The sequence below is a fragment of the Nematostella vectensis genome, chromosome 14, assembly GCF_932526225.1.
Source record: "Nematostella vectensis chromosome 14, jaNemVect1.1, whole genome shotgun sequence".
NCBI lineage: Eukaryota > Metazoa > Cnidaria > Anthozoa > Actiniaria > Edwardsiidae > Nematostella > Nematostella vectensis.
The window spans coordinates 11,057,968-11,076,342 of NC_064047.1; the positions used below are offsets into that span (position 1 = coordinate 11,057,968).

Genomic DNA, 18,375 nt, shown 5'->3' on the forward strand with positions numbered 1-18,375 from the left:
ACCAATCTTGAGTGTATTTCATGTGACCATATATGGACTAATGACCAATCTTGCGTGTATTTCATGTGACCATATATGGACTAATGACTATTCTTGCGTGTATTTCATGTGACCATATATGGACTAATGACAAATCCCGCGTTTATTTCACGCGACCATATATGGACTAATGACCAATCTTGCGTGTATTACACGTGACCATATATGGACTAATGACCAATCTTGCGTGTATTTCATGTGACCATATATGGACTAATGACCAATCTTGCGTGTATTTCATGTGACCATATATGGACTAATTACCAATTTTGCGTGTATTTCATGTGACCATATATGGACTAATTACCAATCTTGAGTGTATTTCATGTGACCATATATGGACTAATTACCAATCTTGAGTGTATTTCATGTGACCATATATGGACTAATGACCAATCTTGCGTGTATTTCATGTGACCATATATGGACTAATGACCCATCTTGCGTTTATTTCACGCGACCATATATGGACTAATTTCAAATCTTGCGCGTAATTCATGTGACCATATATGGACTAATGACCAATCTTGCGTGTATTTCATGTGACCATATATGGACTAATGACCAATCTTGCGTGTATTTCATGTGACCATATATGGACTAATGACCAATCTTGCGCGTAATTCATGTGACCATATATGGACTAATGACCAATCTTGCGTGTATTTCATGTGACCATATATGGACTAATGACCAATCTTGCCTGTATTTCATGTGACCATATATGGACTAATGACCAATCTTGCGTGTATTTCATGTGACCATATATGGACTAATGACTATTCTTGCGTGTATTTCACATGACCATATATGGACTAATGACCAATCTTGCGTGTATTTCATGTGACCATATATGGACTAATGACCATTCTTGCGTGTATTTCACATGACCATATATGGACTAATGACCAATCTTGCGTGTATTTCATTTGGCCATATATGGACTAATGACCAATCTTGCGTGTATTTCATGTGACCATATATGGACTAATGACAAATCCCGCGTGTATTTCACGCGACCATATATGGACTAATGACCAATCTTGCGTGTATTTCACGTGACCATATATGGACTAATGACCAATCTTGCGTGTATTTCATGTGACCATATATGGACTAATGACCAATCTTGCATGTATTTCATGTGACCATATATGGACTAATGACCAATCTTGCGTGTATTTCATGTGACCATATATGGACTAATGAATATTCTTGCGTGTATTACACGTGACCATATATGGACTAATGACCAATCTTGCGTGTATTTCATGTGACCATATATGGACTAATGAATATTCTTGCGTGTATTTCATGTGACCATATATGGACTAATGACCAATCTTGCGTGCATTACACGTGGCCATGTTTGGTCTAAGGGCCAATCCTTTGTGAATTTCAGGTTGCTGTAGGTGGACTTCCTGATGGAAATGGTCGTGTGTTGACCTACAGGCTATCATCGAGCAAGGATGGTTATCTTTGGGAGGAATACAAGCACGGCCCTGAACCGCACAAGGTACCTATGATACCATCCATAAAAGAACAACACGTGAACATACATGAGCTGGCTCCTTCTTTTGTTCTGTGTTCGAGGCGGGGGGGGGGGGGGGGGGGGGGGTTGCGAAAGCCCGCGGAAGAAAAAAACAACTTGAGCCTTCCTTTAAGCCATGCGATCATGTTATACGTCCCTTTAGAATTAAAGGTTAAAGAGAATGATGTCAGAAGGTCTGGTTTCATGTAACACGATCTGATTGGCTAAGGTTCGTGACCGTTATCAGAAAGTACGCACAAAATAGTTCATTTTGTTTGTTTACTATAGATGTGTAAAGAATGAGCAATGCTGGCCTTCCCGAGAACTTTCCATGAATGAATAGATAATGGATGTGCTGAATATGTGGTGGATGCCTACAAGAATGTCCTTGATAAGTTGTTTTCTTTTTATACTTCTCAGGTTTTTTCGGTCAGCGGCAATACATACGAGGCTACCAAGCATGAGCTGGTTTTTCCAATCACTTCTCGCCACGTCAGACTTTACCCGATCACGTGGAACACGAGTTCTGGCTCACCCTGCCTGACGCTACAGCTGTACGGAAAGGAGGGTTAGTTGATAAATTTTTGAAGTGGTTTTTACGTGTGTCACGGTTTACTCAACAATCCATATCAATAAATCTTGTTTTGAACGCTCTCGTTTTTCTAGCTCACTCGGTACATTCCTTATTAGGATATTACCTTCTTTGGGGTTCCGCTTTATTGCTTTGCTTTTTTACCCACTAGTATGTGAATACCTACTAATGTGTAAGATCTATTCACCAATGTGTAAAACCTGTCCATTTTTGTGTAAAACCTACCCCCGCATGTGTAAAACCCATCCTAATGTGTAAAACCTATCCACTTATGTTTAAGACCTATCCACTTATGTTTAAGACCTATCCACTAATGCGTAAAGCCTATCCACTTATGTGTAAAACCTATCCACTAATGTGTAAAACCTATCCACTAATGTGTAAAGCCTATCCACTTATGTGTAAAACCTATCCACTAATGTGTAAAGCCTATCCACTTATGTGTAAAACCTATCCACTAATGTGTAAAACCTATCCACTAATGTGTAAAGCCTATCCACTTATGTGTAAAACCTATCCACTAATGTGTAAAACCTATCCACTAATGTGTAAAGCCTATCCACTTATGTGTAAAAACTTTCCACTAATGTGTAAAGCCTCTCCACTTATGTGTAAAACCTATCCACTAATGTGTAAAACATATCCACTAATGTGTAAAACCTATCCACTAATGTGTAAAGCCTATCCACTTATGTGTAAAACCTATCCACTAAAGTGTAAAACCTATACACTAATGTGTAAAACCTATCCACTAATGTGTAAAACCTATCCACTTATGTGTAAAACCTATCCACTAATGTGTCAAGCCTATCCACTTATGTGTAAAACCTATCCACTAATGTGTAAAGCCTATCCACTAATGTGTAAAGCCTATCTACTTATGTGTAAAACCTATCCACTAATGTGTAAAACCTATCCACTAATGTGTAAAGCCTATCCACTTATGTGTAAAACCTATCCACTAATGTGTAAAACCTATCCACTAATGTGTAAAGCCTATCCACTAATGTGTAAAACCTATCCACTAATGTGTAAAGCCTATCCACTAATGTGTAAATACTATCCACTAATGTGTAAAGTCTATCCACTAATGTGTAAAACCTATCCACTAATGTGTAAATACTATCCACTAATGTGTAAAGTCTATCCACTAATGTGTAAAGTCTATCCACTAATGTGTAAAACCTATCCACAAATGTGTAAATACTATCCACTAATGTGTAAAACCTATGCACTAAGCATCCCTTCTCATTGGCAGAATGCATGGACGCCCTTGGAATGCAAGAGTGGCGAATACCGCGCTCCGCCGTCTCAGCCTCGTCACGCATTAGCACCAATTACATGCCGTGGATGGCGAGGCTTGACTCAACAGAGTTTGGTGGGGCTTGGTGCGCTAGGTAAGGCAGACTTTCGTGACACTTGTGTGACACTTCTCCCGTGACACTTTGCGTGTATGTGCATGATACTTGAATGACACGTGACACCATCGTCACGTATTAGCACCAATTATATTCGGTGGGTGGCGAGATAACACTCAAAACAGTACGGTGGGGCGTGGTGCGCAAGATAAGACCAACTTGTGTGACACTTTCTGAAGGACCTGGTGTGCAAAGTATTACGCACAGTTGTGTGACACTTTTTGAAGGACCTGGTGTGCAAAGTATTACGCACAGTTGTGTGACACTTTCTGAAGGACCTGGTGTGCAAAGTATTACGCACAGTTGTGTGACACTTCCGTCATACACTGGCGAAGTTCTAACCTGTTCTTTTGACGTCCTGTTCTAGGCGCAACGCAGTGGGCGAGTACCTCCAGATTGATCTGGGCCTCATGGCGCGTGTGACCGCAATCGTGCTACAAGGGAAGGAGGCCGCTACCAAGCTACCATCTTTACCCGAGGCCTGGGTCGAGAAGTATGTTCTATGGTATAGTGATGACGGCTTGATGTGGGAAGAGTACAAAGAAGACGGGACTACCAAGGTGAATACAGCCTTGTTAATTAATTGAGTACAGCAAACACCCGCGAATAAGAACTTAGACGCATTTGTCGCCGACGAGCTCTGTCCCTACGTGTTGGATGTCTCGTAACACTTCCAAACGACGCGCTAGTGATCGCCGCCTGGTAAATAAGTGACTCGATCCCTAGCGACGCGTTTTAATAGCAAAAATACAACCAGGTTAGTTAAGAAAACGTGTTCAACACTGAAAAGACAAAAAACATTATTTGGAGTAAAGATATCCTATAGCCCGTGTTCCGAGATAACAAACCAATAACCACTCGTTATCATTAAATATGCGTGAAGATAGTAAATTGTGCTGTTGTTCTGTCGATTGTTTGCAGGAATTTCAAGGAAACAATGACGGAAAAGCTAAATCAACGTCTCAAATAAACAACAAACTTTTTACGAGGTTTCTTCGAATCTATCCTAAAAGCTGGAGAAACCACATCTGTATGAGAGCCGATATTATTGGATGCGAATGTAAGTGTACAGAAATATGCCATCTGTCAAACACGTTTCCCATACACTGTGGGGAGGGTAGCAAAATGCCCAAATGTACCCCTTACCTTTCGTTCACCCCCTTCTCCCAACCCCGCCCAGACACACACACACCACTTCCCGCGGTACTTTCCATAAACGGAATATCTTATAATTTTTGTGTTTGCGCACTTATAGAAACCTTTCTCATACGGCGAGAAATCGAATGGACAACTTTCTCATCTTGAGCGTTTCCTTTTACGACAGAGTTGGTGATATTTTTAATTTTTTTTTTATATCTTTTTCTAAGATTGCGGTAATAGCCTTGGATTAGAGAGCCAGCATATCCCCGACTCGGCGATAAGAGCCACCAGTTCTACCGATGGACCACGTTTTGTTCGTTTGAACCTTTATGATCGCCATCAAACTTTCCAAACACACCTCCCTGGAGAATTTATGGATATTGACCTTGGGCCCGCGATGAAGAGAGTCAGCGGGTTCGCCATACAGGGTGGAATTTTAGCCTTTGGTTTTGTAACTAAAGTAGCGGTGGCATATAGTAAGGACGGGATAAAATATTTGCCATATTTAGACGAGGACGGGACAAAAGAGAAGGTAAACCAACCAATCTACAATAATAATAATAATAATAATAATAATAATAATAATAATAATAATAATAATAATAATAATAATAATAATAATAATAATAATAATAATAATAATAACCATAATAATAATAATAATAATAATAATAATAATAATAATAATAATAATAATAATAACCATAATAATAATAATAATAATAATAATAATAATAATAATAATAATAATAATAATAATAATAATAATAATAATAATAATAATAATAATAATAATAATTATAATACAACACTCTCGCAGACTTAAAAGTCTGAATTACAGTGAAGGGTCATGCACTACTTTACACATTACTGAAATTGCACACTAACAAAATTATCAAACCTTTCAGTAAAATATGCTGTACGCTTTAGTTCCGCTGATGTTTCGATCGTTTTGGATACGAAACTGAAATGGGCTAGTGGAAAAACACGAACTGTTTTCTAATAGACTCGTTTACGCTCTTTTGCTCCTAAGTCAGGTCAACCCTCGAAACGTCAACGCAATTACTCTGTTTCACAGAGGCGTCCAACATACTTTTTCAACCTTGTGTAAACTTACAGCTGCACGAGAGTATTGGCTGGTCCACAAGCGCTTAAGCACAACACAAACAAACCCTTGTTGTGTCCCTTAGACAGAACTAGCCACAGACTCAGAGGAAATACTGGTTTATTGCAATAAAGCAATTAAATGCGTTCTATCTGCGAACTCTCGCGCGAGTATGTTATACAAGGTGGTTTAACATACAAACATACATCCGTTTTTTTCTGTGAAGGTCAAGGTTTCCAGAGAGAGATGCCCCCCCCTTCAGCCACACCCCCACGACCTAGAACTGCGTCCCTGCTTTTGTTAACTCAAAAACTGCCAAAAACTAATGTTTAAAAAAATTATATCGAAAATTTTTTCGTAAGCACATTTTTACTTAGAAATAAGTGGAAACGCCGTAATTAAAAAGCACACACAATTGCTCTGGCAACAGGGCAAAACAAGGCCCTAAAATAATAGAAAACCACCACAGGATTCCTGAATTAACTAGGAACGCCTGGCGCTTTCGAAAAGTGGGGTCACTTTTCGCTCGAGAATGCGATATTATTTACATTTAAAAGCCGGCAAAACCCCACGAGAACCCGTCGTATGGCAATAAAAATTGGTATGGTTTGTTTTCAAGTCCTAAACTACTGATATATTGGTATAAACCCGGAAATTAAGAGTTTGATGCTACGGGCACTTTAAGTAGAAACACGGCTTCTATTGCGATAGTATACATTTGGACTTTTCATGGGAAACCTTAAAAAAAAAAAAACATCTCCTATACCCTTCCCCCCAAACCAATACTGGCCTGACGTAAGTATTTCTCATCACAACATCTCTATTTGCTTTCTAGGTCTTTAACGGAGCATGGGGGAGATATTTGGCATTCAAAAGACGAATATATCCCCATATTTTTGCACGGTACATACGCATAATTGTTAAAAGTGTCTTCCGCAGTGCTACTATACACGTAGAGATCTACGGATGTGGTAAGTAAACCATCACGTCATATACACATCATCTGTAACAATCTTTCACCATTATCGTCAACAACATAAGGGAAGAGACCAGAACTTTTCGAGTAGAGGGGAGAGGTGCCAACAAGATATAAAACATAAGGGAGATTTGTGCGTTTTAGCGCGAGTGCTTTTAACGATTACAGTAAAGAGGAGGTGGGTGTGGGTACCACCGCTATTGATCTGCTACTGATCATTATTATCATCACTGTCATCATCGTCATTATCAGTGTCTCGATTATCATCACCACCACCACCAAGAGAAAATAAACCGAGCAAACGAGAAGAAAAGCGCTTCAAAAGTTGAGTTTAGGTTTTGCTCCTCGTGGACAAAAAAGAAACGCCTGACTGAGCTCCGCAGCCTCGCAACGAATGGCATTTAACTAACAACTGAGCATTCATGGACCTGGTCCAGGCCCTTTTCTAGTGCGGGTCCTTGTTTAAAAGGCTGAGCGGGCGCTAGTCCCTATTTACACCATCATTGGGGACCTTAAGCAAGGACGAGGACGACGGCTAGGACAACGCGAAAGAGCTTATTGTAGTTGTATTTTATTTTTCAATCTGTCTCCGCGCGCTTCACGGGCAATCAAAAATGACGCCATTCCCGGCGCGCGCTCACGCTATTTTTAAAAGTTCGTTATCTTCTAGCCATTTTTAGCTGTAGGAAACAAATTTCTCATGAGCTTCAGTTTGATCTTTACCAATAAAAATAAAAATACAGTAAAAAAGGTATTAGGATTTGAAATTAAATCTTTAAATCGTCCGGGATTGAGTAATTAAGGCCCGTGGGAGAAGGCCTTGGATTTGAAAGACAAAGAAAACATCTGTTTTCAAATTAAAATCTTGAATTTTCATTGTCGAGGCATTCGGCGATAATCAAGCGGATCGACAGTGCTGAAAAACGCAAGAATGGTTCCAGTACCACGCGGTTAAACCAGCCATTTTGTTTTGAAATGGCGGCGTTTTACCGGCGAACTGTCACATTTTGGCGAATGCTAAGAAAAACTAGATTAAACCTAAGGCTTTTCTATATGACTCCCTCATTATCAAACAAATCTGTCATCTTTTGTACAGTATGCTTTTAATGCTGTACAGTAAGTCAAAACAGCGACCGAAGTCAGCTTTTCGTACCTTTACTCGAACGATTCAACACTAAGATTTTGTTTGTTTTCGCCAGAACACGCGCATGCGCATGCGTTATTCAGAACTGTCAAGCTGATCATCTGCGCGCCATCACGAAGCGCGGCGCTTGATAATATACTTCGACGCGATGCATCATGGGAAGTATGTCAACCCACCCATCCCCCCCTTAATGGCGACATTCTCACGAGCGCGCGCTGTTTTTGAAACTTACAACAAGACGTTATTTTCTTTTATCGCATAAAATTCCCTGTTTTAAATGGTTTTTGTTTCATTGTGGCTAGCAGTACAATGCAAAACTCTTTGTCAATATTTTGTGGTATTGCCGTCTAAGAATTTTAACGGATTTTAAGGAAAATGCGTTGATTAAATTTTTTCTCCTTTCGCGCGACCAAGAAAATTATACTGAAAACTCAAATTTCAACCATATTCATTTACCTTTTCGGAATCTAAAAGTTTTTTTTTTTTTTTTTGCTTGATTGATATAAGTAAAAGATTTTATAAGAACGTTAACCACCGTTCTTTCTGATCTCGACTCACGTGCAGGAAAGGGTCCTCTGTTCCTCGTTGTTCTTATGATCCAGGCGCGCGCGGCCAATCTAGCCAAAGGTGGCCCGTACATCATTATCCCTTGCTATAAGATCCACGATATGGTGTGATACTCTACTACCCTCGGGACCACGAAATTGTCCCCTAAATAGAGATAGTCCATTACAGTACTTTGATAAAAACATTATAAATATTTTGGGATGAGTTGGTCGATTGATAGGTTGTTGCCACTGTATAGCTGTACGTAATTTCTCTTTTCAGACTGCACAGATGCGATTTCAATTGTAACTCTGAAAGCATCCAGTGAACAATCTGGAAAAGAGGCGTCAAATGCTGGATTAAAGAGCATGTCAGCGGCATGGTGCGCGCGCATAGATGACGTCCATCCTTACTTGGAGGCTGACTTACGAACAGTCTATGTCATTACATCTATCTTGACATTCGGGGACCCTGTGTCGAAGGTTTATGTTGCTTCTTATAATTTGACGTCCAGCTTGGATAATGTGTTTTGGCAGGAATACGTGGAAAGGGATTTGGAAGGCATTGGGAATGCATTAATAAAGGTCAGTACCGACACCCTAATCTTTAACATATGAAAAAAACATTGTCTTTTAGGGGGTTTGGTTCCTTTTCAAAGACTTTTTCGGTTGACTATAGAATGTCATAAACACTGCTCAATGTGTAAACCTAACCTAATGATTTTACCAGTTTATAAAGCGCGGCTCTCATGAGGGACACATGGCACATCTACAGTTTCCATTCAAGGCGCGTTATATTCGTATTGGGCTTGTGACAAGTAGTGGGAGGTGCATAAAAGTGCAGTTTTACGGCCGCCATGGTAAGCCTGACCAGGGATGAGAGACACTCATCACCACCATTATCAGCATGACCATCACCATCATCATCACCACCACCATCATCATCACCATCACCACCACCATCACCATCACCATCACCACCATCATCACCATCACCATCACCATCACCATCACCATCACCATCACCATCACCATCACCATCACCATCACCATCACAATCACAATCACCATCACCATCATCAACCATCATCATCACCATCACCATCACCATCACCATCACCACCACCATCATCTTCACCATCACCATCACCATCATCATCACCATTACCATCACCATCACCATCACCATCACCAACCATCACCAACCATCACCAACCATCACCATCACCATCATCATCACCATCACCATCACCACCATCATCTTCATCACCATCACCATCACCATCACCACCATCATCACCACCACCATCATCACCACCACCATCATCACCATCACCATGATCATCACCAACCATCACCATCACCATCATCATCACCACCACCATCACTATCACCATCACCATCACCATCACCATCACTATCACCACCACCATCACCATCACCATCACCATCACCATCACCATCACCATCACCATCACCATCACCATCACCATCACCATCACCATCACCATCACCATCACCATCACCATCACCATCACCATCACCATCACCATCACCATCACCATCACCACCACCACCACCACCACCACCACCATCACCATCACCATCACCATCACCATCATCATCATCATCACCATCACCATCACCATCACCATCACCATCACCTTCACCTTCACCATCACCATCACCACCACCACCACCACCATCATCACCATCATCATCACCATCACCATCACCACACCACCACCATCATTATCACCATCATCATCACCATCACCATCACCAACCATTATCATCACCATCACCATCATCATCACCATCATTATCACCACCACCATCACCACCACCATCACCATCAACATCACCATCATAACCACCATCACCATCATCACCATCATCATCACCACCACCACCATCACTGCCACCATCACTATCACCATCACCATCACCATCACCATCACCATCACCATCACCATCACCATCACCATCACCATCACCATCACCATCACCATCACCATCACCATCACCATCACCATCACCATCACCATCACCATCACCATCACCATCACCATCACCATCACCATCACCATCACCATCACCATCACCATCACCATCACCATCACCATCACCATCACCATCACCATCACCATCACCATCACCATCACCATCACCATCACCATCACCATCACCACCACCATCACCATCACCATCACCATCACCATCACCATCATCATCACCATCACCATCACCATCACCATCACCATCACCATCACCATCACCATCATCAACCATCATCATCACCATCACCATCATCATAACCATCATCACCATCACCATCACCACCATCACCATCACCATCACCATCACCATCACCATCACCATCACCATCACCATCACCATCACCATCACCATCACCATCACCATCACCATCACCATCACCATCACCATCACCATCACCATCACCATCACCATCACCATCACCATCACCATCACCATCACCATCACCATCATCAACCATCATCATCATCATCACCATCACCATCACCATCACCATCACCATCACCATCACCATCACCATCACCATCACCATCACCATCACCATCACCATCACCATCACCATCACCATCACCATCACCATCACCATCACCATCATCATCACCATCATCATCGCCATTACCATCACCATCACCATCACCATCACCAACCATCAACCGAGCTCATTTCACATCTAATAAGGCGGAAAATTTTTCTAAGTACTTATTTGGTTAAATAAAATAAAATATCAAATGCGCCTTTTTTTAATTGATGCGACTTTTTGTAAAGTGTGATTGAAATTTGAGCTTTTCGTTCATGAGCCTATACATAGCGCGAGGATGATCAAGGAAAAATATCTAAAAAGCCAAAATCTCGGAATGTGCATTTCGGTCCCACGTTATTTGTGTTTGAAAATTTGTCCGTAAACAAAAAACCGATGGCAATTGTTAGAAATTGTGTCTTTTTTTACTATCTCGAGTTGCGCATTTCCCAGGTTTTTCTGTCATGTCATCATCACTATCATATTATCACCATAATCATCATTATCATCATCACAACCAACACCATTATCATCACTGTCACCAACAAACATTCTCATCATTATTAACTTCTTTTTTTGGCATGATAAACGTAGTTTTAGTAGTCTCAACTGTTACAGGTTAGGAATTGTGTATTTGGCACATTAGTTGGGTTAATAAAGTCTTTGTGGTGTATACAGTGGAAGCTGCCCTAAGGACACCCCATTCATCGGGACAGTTTTATGGGCCCCAACAGTGTCCTTATTAAGGGTCTATGGTACTATCTCGCAGCTATGAAATGGAAAAGCGCTACTTTCGGTTTAATAGACTAAAATCGCCGCGCGTCTTCCAACTTGGTTCCGTGGCTCAGTGGTTAGCACCTTTGACTTGTAAGCAAGCGCTCCGGGTTCAATCCCCGGTCGAGTCCTTTCTTTATTTTTATTTTCTTCAAAACTCCAGTTCTAATTTTCTTTGTTCTTTTTTTTCCAAGAGATTAAAATAAACTTTCGACATTTTGAAGAAGAAAATACAATTTTTATATGTTTTTCGAGAATAAAAATAGATGGCGAAAAAGAAAGATGGCGGCCATTTCCGCGCGAGAAAAACACTCAAACCATTGATATTACCATTCCTAACAATTTAGCGCATTGGATTTTTGATTTTTAAAGAAATAAAAAAGTTATTACCAAATATGTGGTTTTCGAAGAACATAAATATTCGCCATTTCTCGCGGTATCAAAAGTTCGCAAATCCGATGCGTGAAGTTTTAGAAAATAGTGATGTTAAAATATTTCTGCAAAAAAATTATGGTAGATTTGAACAGTAGCTTCTCCGACACGTTTTAATGTTCTGGGTCACGTGACCATGGGAGGGATCAGATGACATCATCACTTGTGTCATTTATGTCTAAAACACTTATGTTGAAAGTTCCAAGAGATTTGACATAAAACAGAAGCTTTTATAAAACAAACAAATTTCCCTAGCAACTCAAAAGATAGTACCATAGGCCCTTAAAGGGGGTGTTCTGGATGAAGACAGTTTTTGGGTACAAATGGTGTCCTTATTCAGGGTTGCACTGTATGAAGACAGTTTTATGGGTACAAATGGTGTCCTTATTAACAGAGTTGCACTGTATGAAAACGGTTTTATGGGTACAAATTGAGTCCTTATTAACGGGGTTGCACTGTATGAAAACGGTTTTATGGGTACAAATGGAGTCCTTATCAACAAAGTTGCACTGTATGAAAACGGTTTTATGGGTACAAATGGTGTCCTTATTAACGGGGGTTACACTATATGAGAACAGTTTTATGGGTGCCAACAGTGTCCTTATTAACAGGGTTTTACTGTGTATGGATAGTTCTATGGGTACAAACGGTGTCCTTATTAACGGGGTTGTATCCTCCAATCCAGAGTGTAAAGAGGATCTCGGTATGCAAACATCTATGATCTCCGACTCTTCTGTCACTGCATCCAGCATCCGTAACCTTGGATACAAGCCTAGCTTTGCCAGGATTGGGCGTCACTATGGTAACGGAGCTTGGTGCGCTGCTACCGATGCGAAAGGAGAATATCTACAGGTAAATGATTGAATATTAATATTTATTAATATTGATAATAATATTAATAAAATGGTAACTCGTACTCAAACTTATCAAGAGGCCACTCCCCCCCCCCCCCACGGGGGGGTAGGGGCACTTCCCTTTGCGATGGACCAGCGCAAATTAATTTTTTTTTTAACTTAGGTCGACCTGGGAGTCCTTTACCGAGTCACAGGTGTGGCCTTACAGGCCAAGTTAAAGGACACGCAGGGATTCGTAGAAGCTTGGGTGAAGCTCTTCAAGATAGTCCATAGCTCAGATGGTATTACCTGGAATGAGCACAAAGAAAATGGAGAATCCACGGTAATTTCAACATTTGCATATTGTATTTTGTTTTCAGAAGGGGTCGTGTGTGTAAGTAGATGTTGGGTTCCCTGTGTCTACCCCCAAGGCCAGTGGGCTTTTGTACGTTTAAAGATGGCGGCTCGTAGGCACTTTTATTGATCGTACCACAACAGTGTGTTAGTCGTAAAATGCAAAAAATAACCACTTTCGCAAAATGTAATAACTTTCAATGCAAGATGTAATCTTTTCGCGAGATGTAATTAATACCAAAGCAAAATTTAATAACCTTTTCACTAACTTCACAACGCACATGATAATGTAAAATGTTATAACTAACTTCATTTAATGACTAGTTAACTACTAGCTGAAGGATTTACTAATATTAGAGAATAGATTTTGCGTTTCTACACTTTGCGTTGAATACTTTTTAAATCTATTACATTTTTCTGGTGACTAGTTATGTGGACAAGAAACGGAACGGGCCTTCTATAAGGGTTTTTAATGTCCCAGAAAACAGAAGGAGCAATAAATGTCGACCGTATTCATCGTATTTCTGTTAACATATAGACATAATTACGATTACCTATTTTCAACTCGTGCTTGTACGCAGGCAAGATGTAATCTATAAGGGTTTTTAATGTCCCAGAAAACAGAAGGAGCAATAAATGTCGACCGTATTCATCGTATTTCTGTTAACATATAGACACGATTATGATTATCTATTTTCAACTCGTGTTTGTACGCAGGCAAAGGAGTTCCCTGGCCCCTCGTCCAAGTACGACACCTCCAAGGTGAACTTCACGCCTGCTGTTTATACGCGGTTCATACGCATTGTGGCGTTAAGCTGGGAGACACACGTATGCATGAGAATTGAGCTTTATGGATGTCGAGGTAGGCATTTAGGGAGCGGTCATTAATTACTGGGGGGCGGCAATTTTGCAAAACCCTGGGCTCAAATATTCCCCCCCCTCAAATCCAAGCCCAAAAAATCGTGACCCCCCCCCCCCCCCCCCCCTAGCCGGATGCCCAAAGATTTGCAACCCCCTCCCCCACATTGTTATATTCAATAAAACCACAGAGACTTGATATACATACTAAGGTTAAGTTCAAACGTCGAAATATCCATGAGCCGTATTCAATGCAAATGCTTGCAAATGAAGATGAAACAATCTACTTGATCCATTTGCACGCATTTGCATTGAATACGGCTCATGGATAATACGACGTTTGAACTTAGCCTTCCAAGTGTAGCTGAATATAACCTTTACTAAAATATAGATCAGCTAGCATGGCAATTTGTCCTATTTAATTAAAGTATGAACCTTCACTTTCGCTAGTTTAAGAGTGGCACAGAGATAAACAGCAAATACTGGTGTCGCTAGAAAAGGACTACGTCGTCGACAATTTTAAGACATTTGAGTCCAGGTTTTGTTCAATTGATTTGAACGGGCAGCTTTGTCTGTCAACCATAAGAGGGTTACTCAAAATTCATTTATATAAAGAAAAGATTGGTACCTGAACAATGTGGAACTAGATATACAATAGTAGGAAACATTGTGAACTAAATACAATTTTCTTTTCAACAATGACTCTCTTGCTCAGTATTAAATTAAAACCAGACTTAAATTCGACGCCCAAAAAAATGTGACCCCCCTTTAATGACAGCCCAAAAAAATGTGACCCCCCCTTTAATGACAGTTTAAGAAAATGTGACCCCCCTTTAATGACAGTCCAAGAAAATGTGACCCCCCCTTTAATGACAGCCCAAGAAAATGTGACCCCCCTCCTAAATCCGCGCCCAAATAAACGTAGCCCGCCTCCCCCATTAATTAATGACCGCTTCCTTAGAAGGTACCTGGAGGGGAGGGAATGCTCAATCGGGGTAGGCATTAAAAGGTACCTAGAGGGGAGGGGAGGGAATGCTCTATCGGGGTAGGCATTAAAAGGTACCTAGAGGGGAGGGGAGGGAATTCTCCATCGGGGTAGGCATTAGAAGGTACCTAGAGGGGAGGGGAGGGAATGCTCTATCGGGGTAGGCATTTAGAAGGTACCTAGAGTGGAGGGGAGGGAATTCTCCATCGGGGTAGTTATTAAAGGGTACCTAGAGGGGAGGGGAGGGAATGCTCTATCGGGGTAGTTATTAAAAGGTACCTAGAGGGTAGGGGAGCGAATGCTCTACCGGGGTAGTTATTAAAAGGATGGTTCGGGTCAAATGTGACAAACTCGTATCCATTTGTTCCACAATTTCTAGCGTGTGGCGATGCTTTAGGGTTGGAGGATTTCAGGGTTCCTGATGAAGCCTTTACTTCTTCCGGTGTTGCCAGCCCTTACCACCTTCCACATTACGGTCGCCTAGGCCATCAGTATGGATATGTGCCGATAAACAAGAATTTCGAGGACTACTTACAGGTGCAAGTACCATCTACATCCCGGGAGGGAAGGGGTACTCTATCAATATCACAGAGGAGGGAGGGACGTTAATTTAGGGGTTGAATTTTTTCCGCAGTGTTTTTATTTGGGAGTTAAAATTTTGCCTTATTTTTGATTATCAATCCGCTTAGAAGAAGTACAAAAAAGGTGTATAAACCAGCACGTTTGTTTTTTATTTGCTATTCTATTTTATTTAAATTCTATTGCTGGTTGCCATACCACTCATTAACGTTTTCTCTTGTTTAAGGTTGATTTGGGGAAAGAAAAGGTAATAACGGGAGTTGCAACTTCTCCTTATAGAGACAGACTCTTTGAGTTAACTGAATACGCTCTTGAGTACAGCCAGGACGGCAGAGCCTGGACCATGCACAAGAACACTACAGGGGACGTGGTAAGGGTAGTGAGCTTGCAGGCGTTTGCCTTTTGGTTTTAGCTAAGTCGCTTTAGTGCCATGCCATGGTTTTTCCATGCTTGCGATGGCGTCTTGTTACACTTGTTTTCAGTCACACGTACCTTTCATTTACGAGTCACAACTGTGTTTTCAATTCTGCATCTGTCACAGCTTTAGAGTGACATCAAAGTGGATCGCCTTCTTAGCTATTGTGAAAAACTATATACTACATGAACATAAAGTCAGCTATTGAAATAAGTTCGAATTGTCACTTACGGAAGTTTATTATCCCGAGGGGGGGGGGGGGGGGGGGGGGGTGAGGTTACTGTGGATGGCGGGGGCCTCGAGAAATTTCCGAGGTCTAAAGGGGGACGTCGAAAGAGTTTGGATTTTTAAAAAGGGGTCACTGATTTCTTTGGGTGTTGTCCCTACTATAAAATTTGATAAAGTGTCAAATCAGACTTTTTGGTTTAACTTGTATGCCACGTTTTATCTATGCAACGCAAACATGTATACACCCTAAATACATTTTTTATGGTTTCCGCTACATAATATTATAAAGTGCTAATGTTCCATATCTTAATTTTGAACAAAACGTTTTAATGCTCTAAAGGGCTTATTCTCCGTCATCAAAATCCTCTCTCATATCTGATTCGCTGTCTTTCTCGCTCTTTTCTCTTTTCTCGTGCTGCGCATTTCTTGCAAGGAGAAGATCGAAAAGCCTTTTTGCTCCTTTTTTACCTTATCAGGTTGCAACCTGGAGTTAGTCGCATCTTTGAGAAATTGGGTGCCTTTCTTTTTTCTGAATTAATGTTTTCAGCCATTTCCTTCCCCTTCACTTTCTGTTTAGCTTGCAGCTAATCTCTTGATTGCGTTCCTTAGACATTGTCATTGCCGTTCCTTCCATTGCTCCTTCTTTCTTCGTTTTTTTTTGGGGGGAGAGGGTGGGGCACCGAAAATATGGGGGAAGCGTAGGTGGGCATGGGAAATTTTATCCCTTACTTTAATCAAAATACTCCTCCCCAGCCCCCCCCCCCCCCTCCCCTCTCGGGATAATAAATGAACTCGAGAGACGCTCGGCCGAAACGTTTACAGGTGGCCCTTACAATAGAATTTAGTACAACTGCTCTAAAGATTGCATCTACTGACAATAACTAACTTATGTACAATAGAAACTCCTAACATTTTGTCAAATGGCCATAATTGTAAGGTCAGCGGCTTTTGCTTTTCCCTAGTTATAGATAGATAAATACTATCTTATTATAGATAGTATGGCGCTCATGTGGAAGTTTCACAAATGTTATAACAGCACTTGGATATCTAACAAAGTACAGAGTTGTACTTATACTGTAGATATGAACATTAATTATTGTGGGGCTTCGCTTTAGGGAGTGCCTAAATATATCTAGCGTTATGATGATGGTCATATTGCTTAGTTAAACCAAATAATCTATTTGTAGATACTAAAGGGGCATCGCCATCGCATGGAGACAGTCAGGAATGATTTGGATCAGAATATAACAGCCCGCTATGTGCGCTTGAGACCGAAGGCGTGGTTGTATGACTTAAATATCATGATGGAGCTTTATGGCTGTGACGGCAAGAGACAAGTGACGGAGGAAAAAGTGATGGTAAGGGACACATGCCGCAAGGGACATGTGATGGTGAGGGACGCGTGACGGTATGGGACACGTGACGGTATGGAACAAGTGACGATATGGGACAAGTGACGATATGGGATATGTGCAGTATGGGACACGTGACGGTGAGGGACATGTGACAGTAAGGGACATGTGACGGTTAGGGACATGTGACAGTAAGGGAAACTAGACGGTAAGGGACATGTGACAGTAAGGGACATGTGACAGTAAGGGACATGTGACAGTAAGGGACATATGACGGTAAGGGACATGTGACGGTAAGGGACATGTGACAGTAAGGGACATGTGACGGTAAGGGACATGTGACGGTAAGGGACATGTGACGGTAAGGGACATGTGACAGTAAGGGACATGTGACGGTAAGGGGCATGTGACAGTAAGGGACATGTGACAGTAAGGGACATGTGACAGTAAGGGACATGTGACGGTAAGGGACATGTGACAGTAAGGGACATGTGACAGTA

General features: G+C 41.2%; 1 protein-coding gene across 2 annotated transcripts in view; it reads left to right on the forward strand.

Annotated features, from left to right (window-relative positions):
- LOC5504709 overlaps positions 1-18,375 on the forward strand; it is a 63,510-nt gene that overhangs the window by 42,920 nt on the left and 2,215 nt on the right. The window contains exons 23-37 of one of the 2 annotated variants that reach the window (XM_048721934.1): positions 1,442-1,555; positions 1,991-2,138; positions 3,421-3,559; positions 3,948-4,140; positions 4,502-4,640; positions 4,948-5,252; positions 6,661-6,796; positions 8,774-9,075; positions 9,221-9,350; positions 12,957-13,123; positions 13,289-13,447; positions 14,176-14,320; positions 15,681-15,838; positions 16,107-16,250; positions 17,711-17,881. In XM_048721934.1, the coding sequence (XP_048577891.1) occupies positions 1,442-1,555; positions 1,991-2,138; positions 3,421-3,559; positions 3,948-4,140; positions 4,502-4,640; positions 4,948-5,252; positions 6,661-6,796; positions 8,774-9,075; positions 9,221-9,350; positions 12,957-13,123; positions 13,289-13,447; positions 14,176-14,320; positions 15,681-15,838; positions 16,107-16,250; positions 17,711-17,881 (2,550 nt within the window). The remainder of the gene's footprint in view (positions 1-1,441; positions 1,556-1,990; positions 2,139-3,420; positions 3,560-3,947; positions 4,141-4,501; positions 4,641-4,947; positions 5,253-6,660; positions 6,797-8,773; positions 9,076-9,220; positions 9,351-12,956; positions 13,124-13,288; positions 13,448-14,175; positions 14,321-15,680; positions 15,839-16,106; positions 16,251-17,710; positions 17,882-18,375) is intronic. The other variant, XM_048721935.1, reaches the window with a different exon arrangement.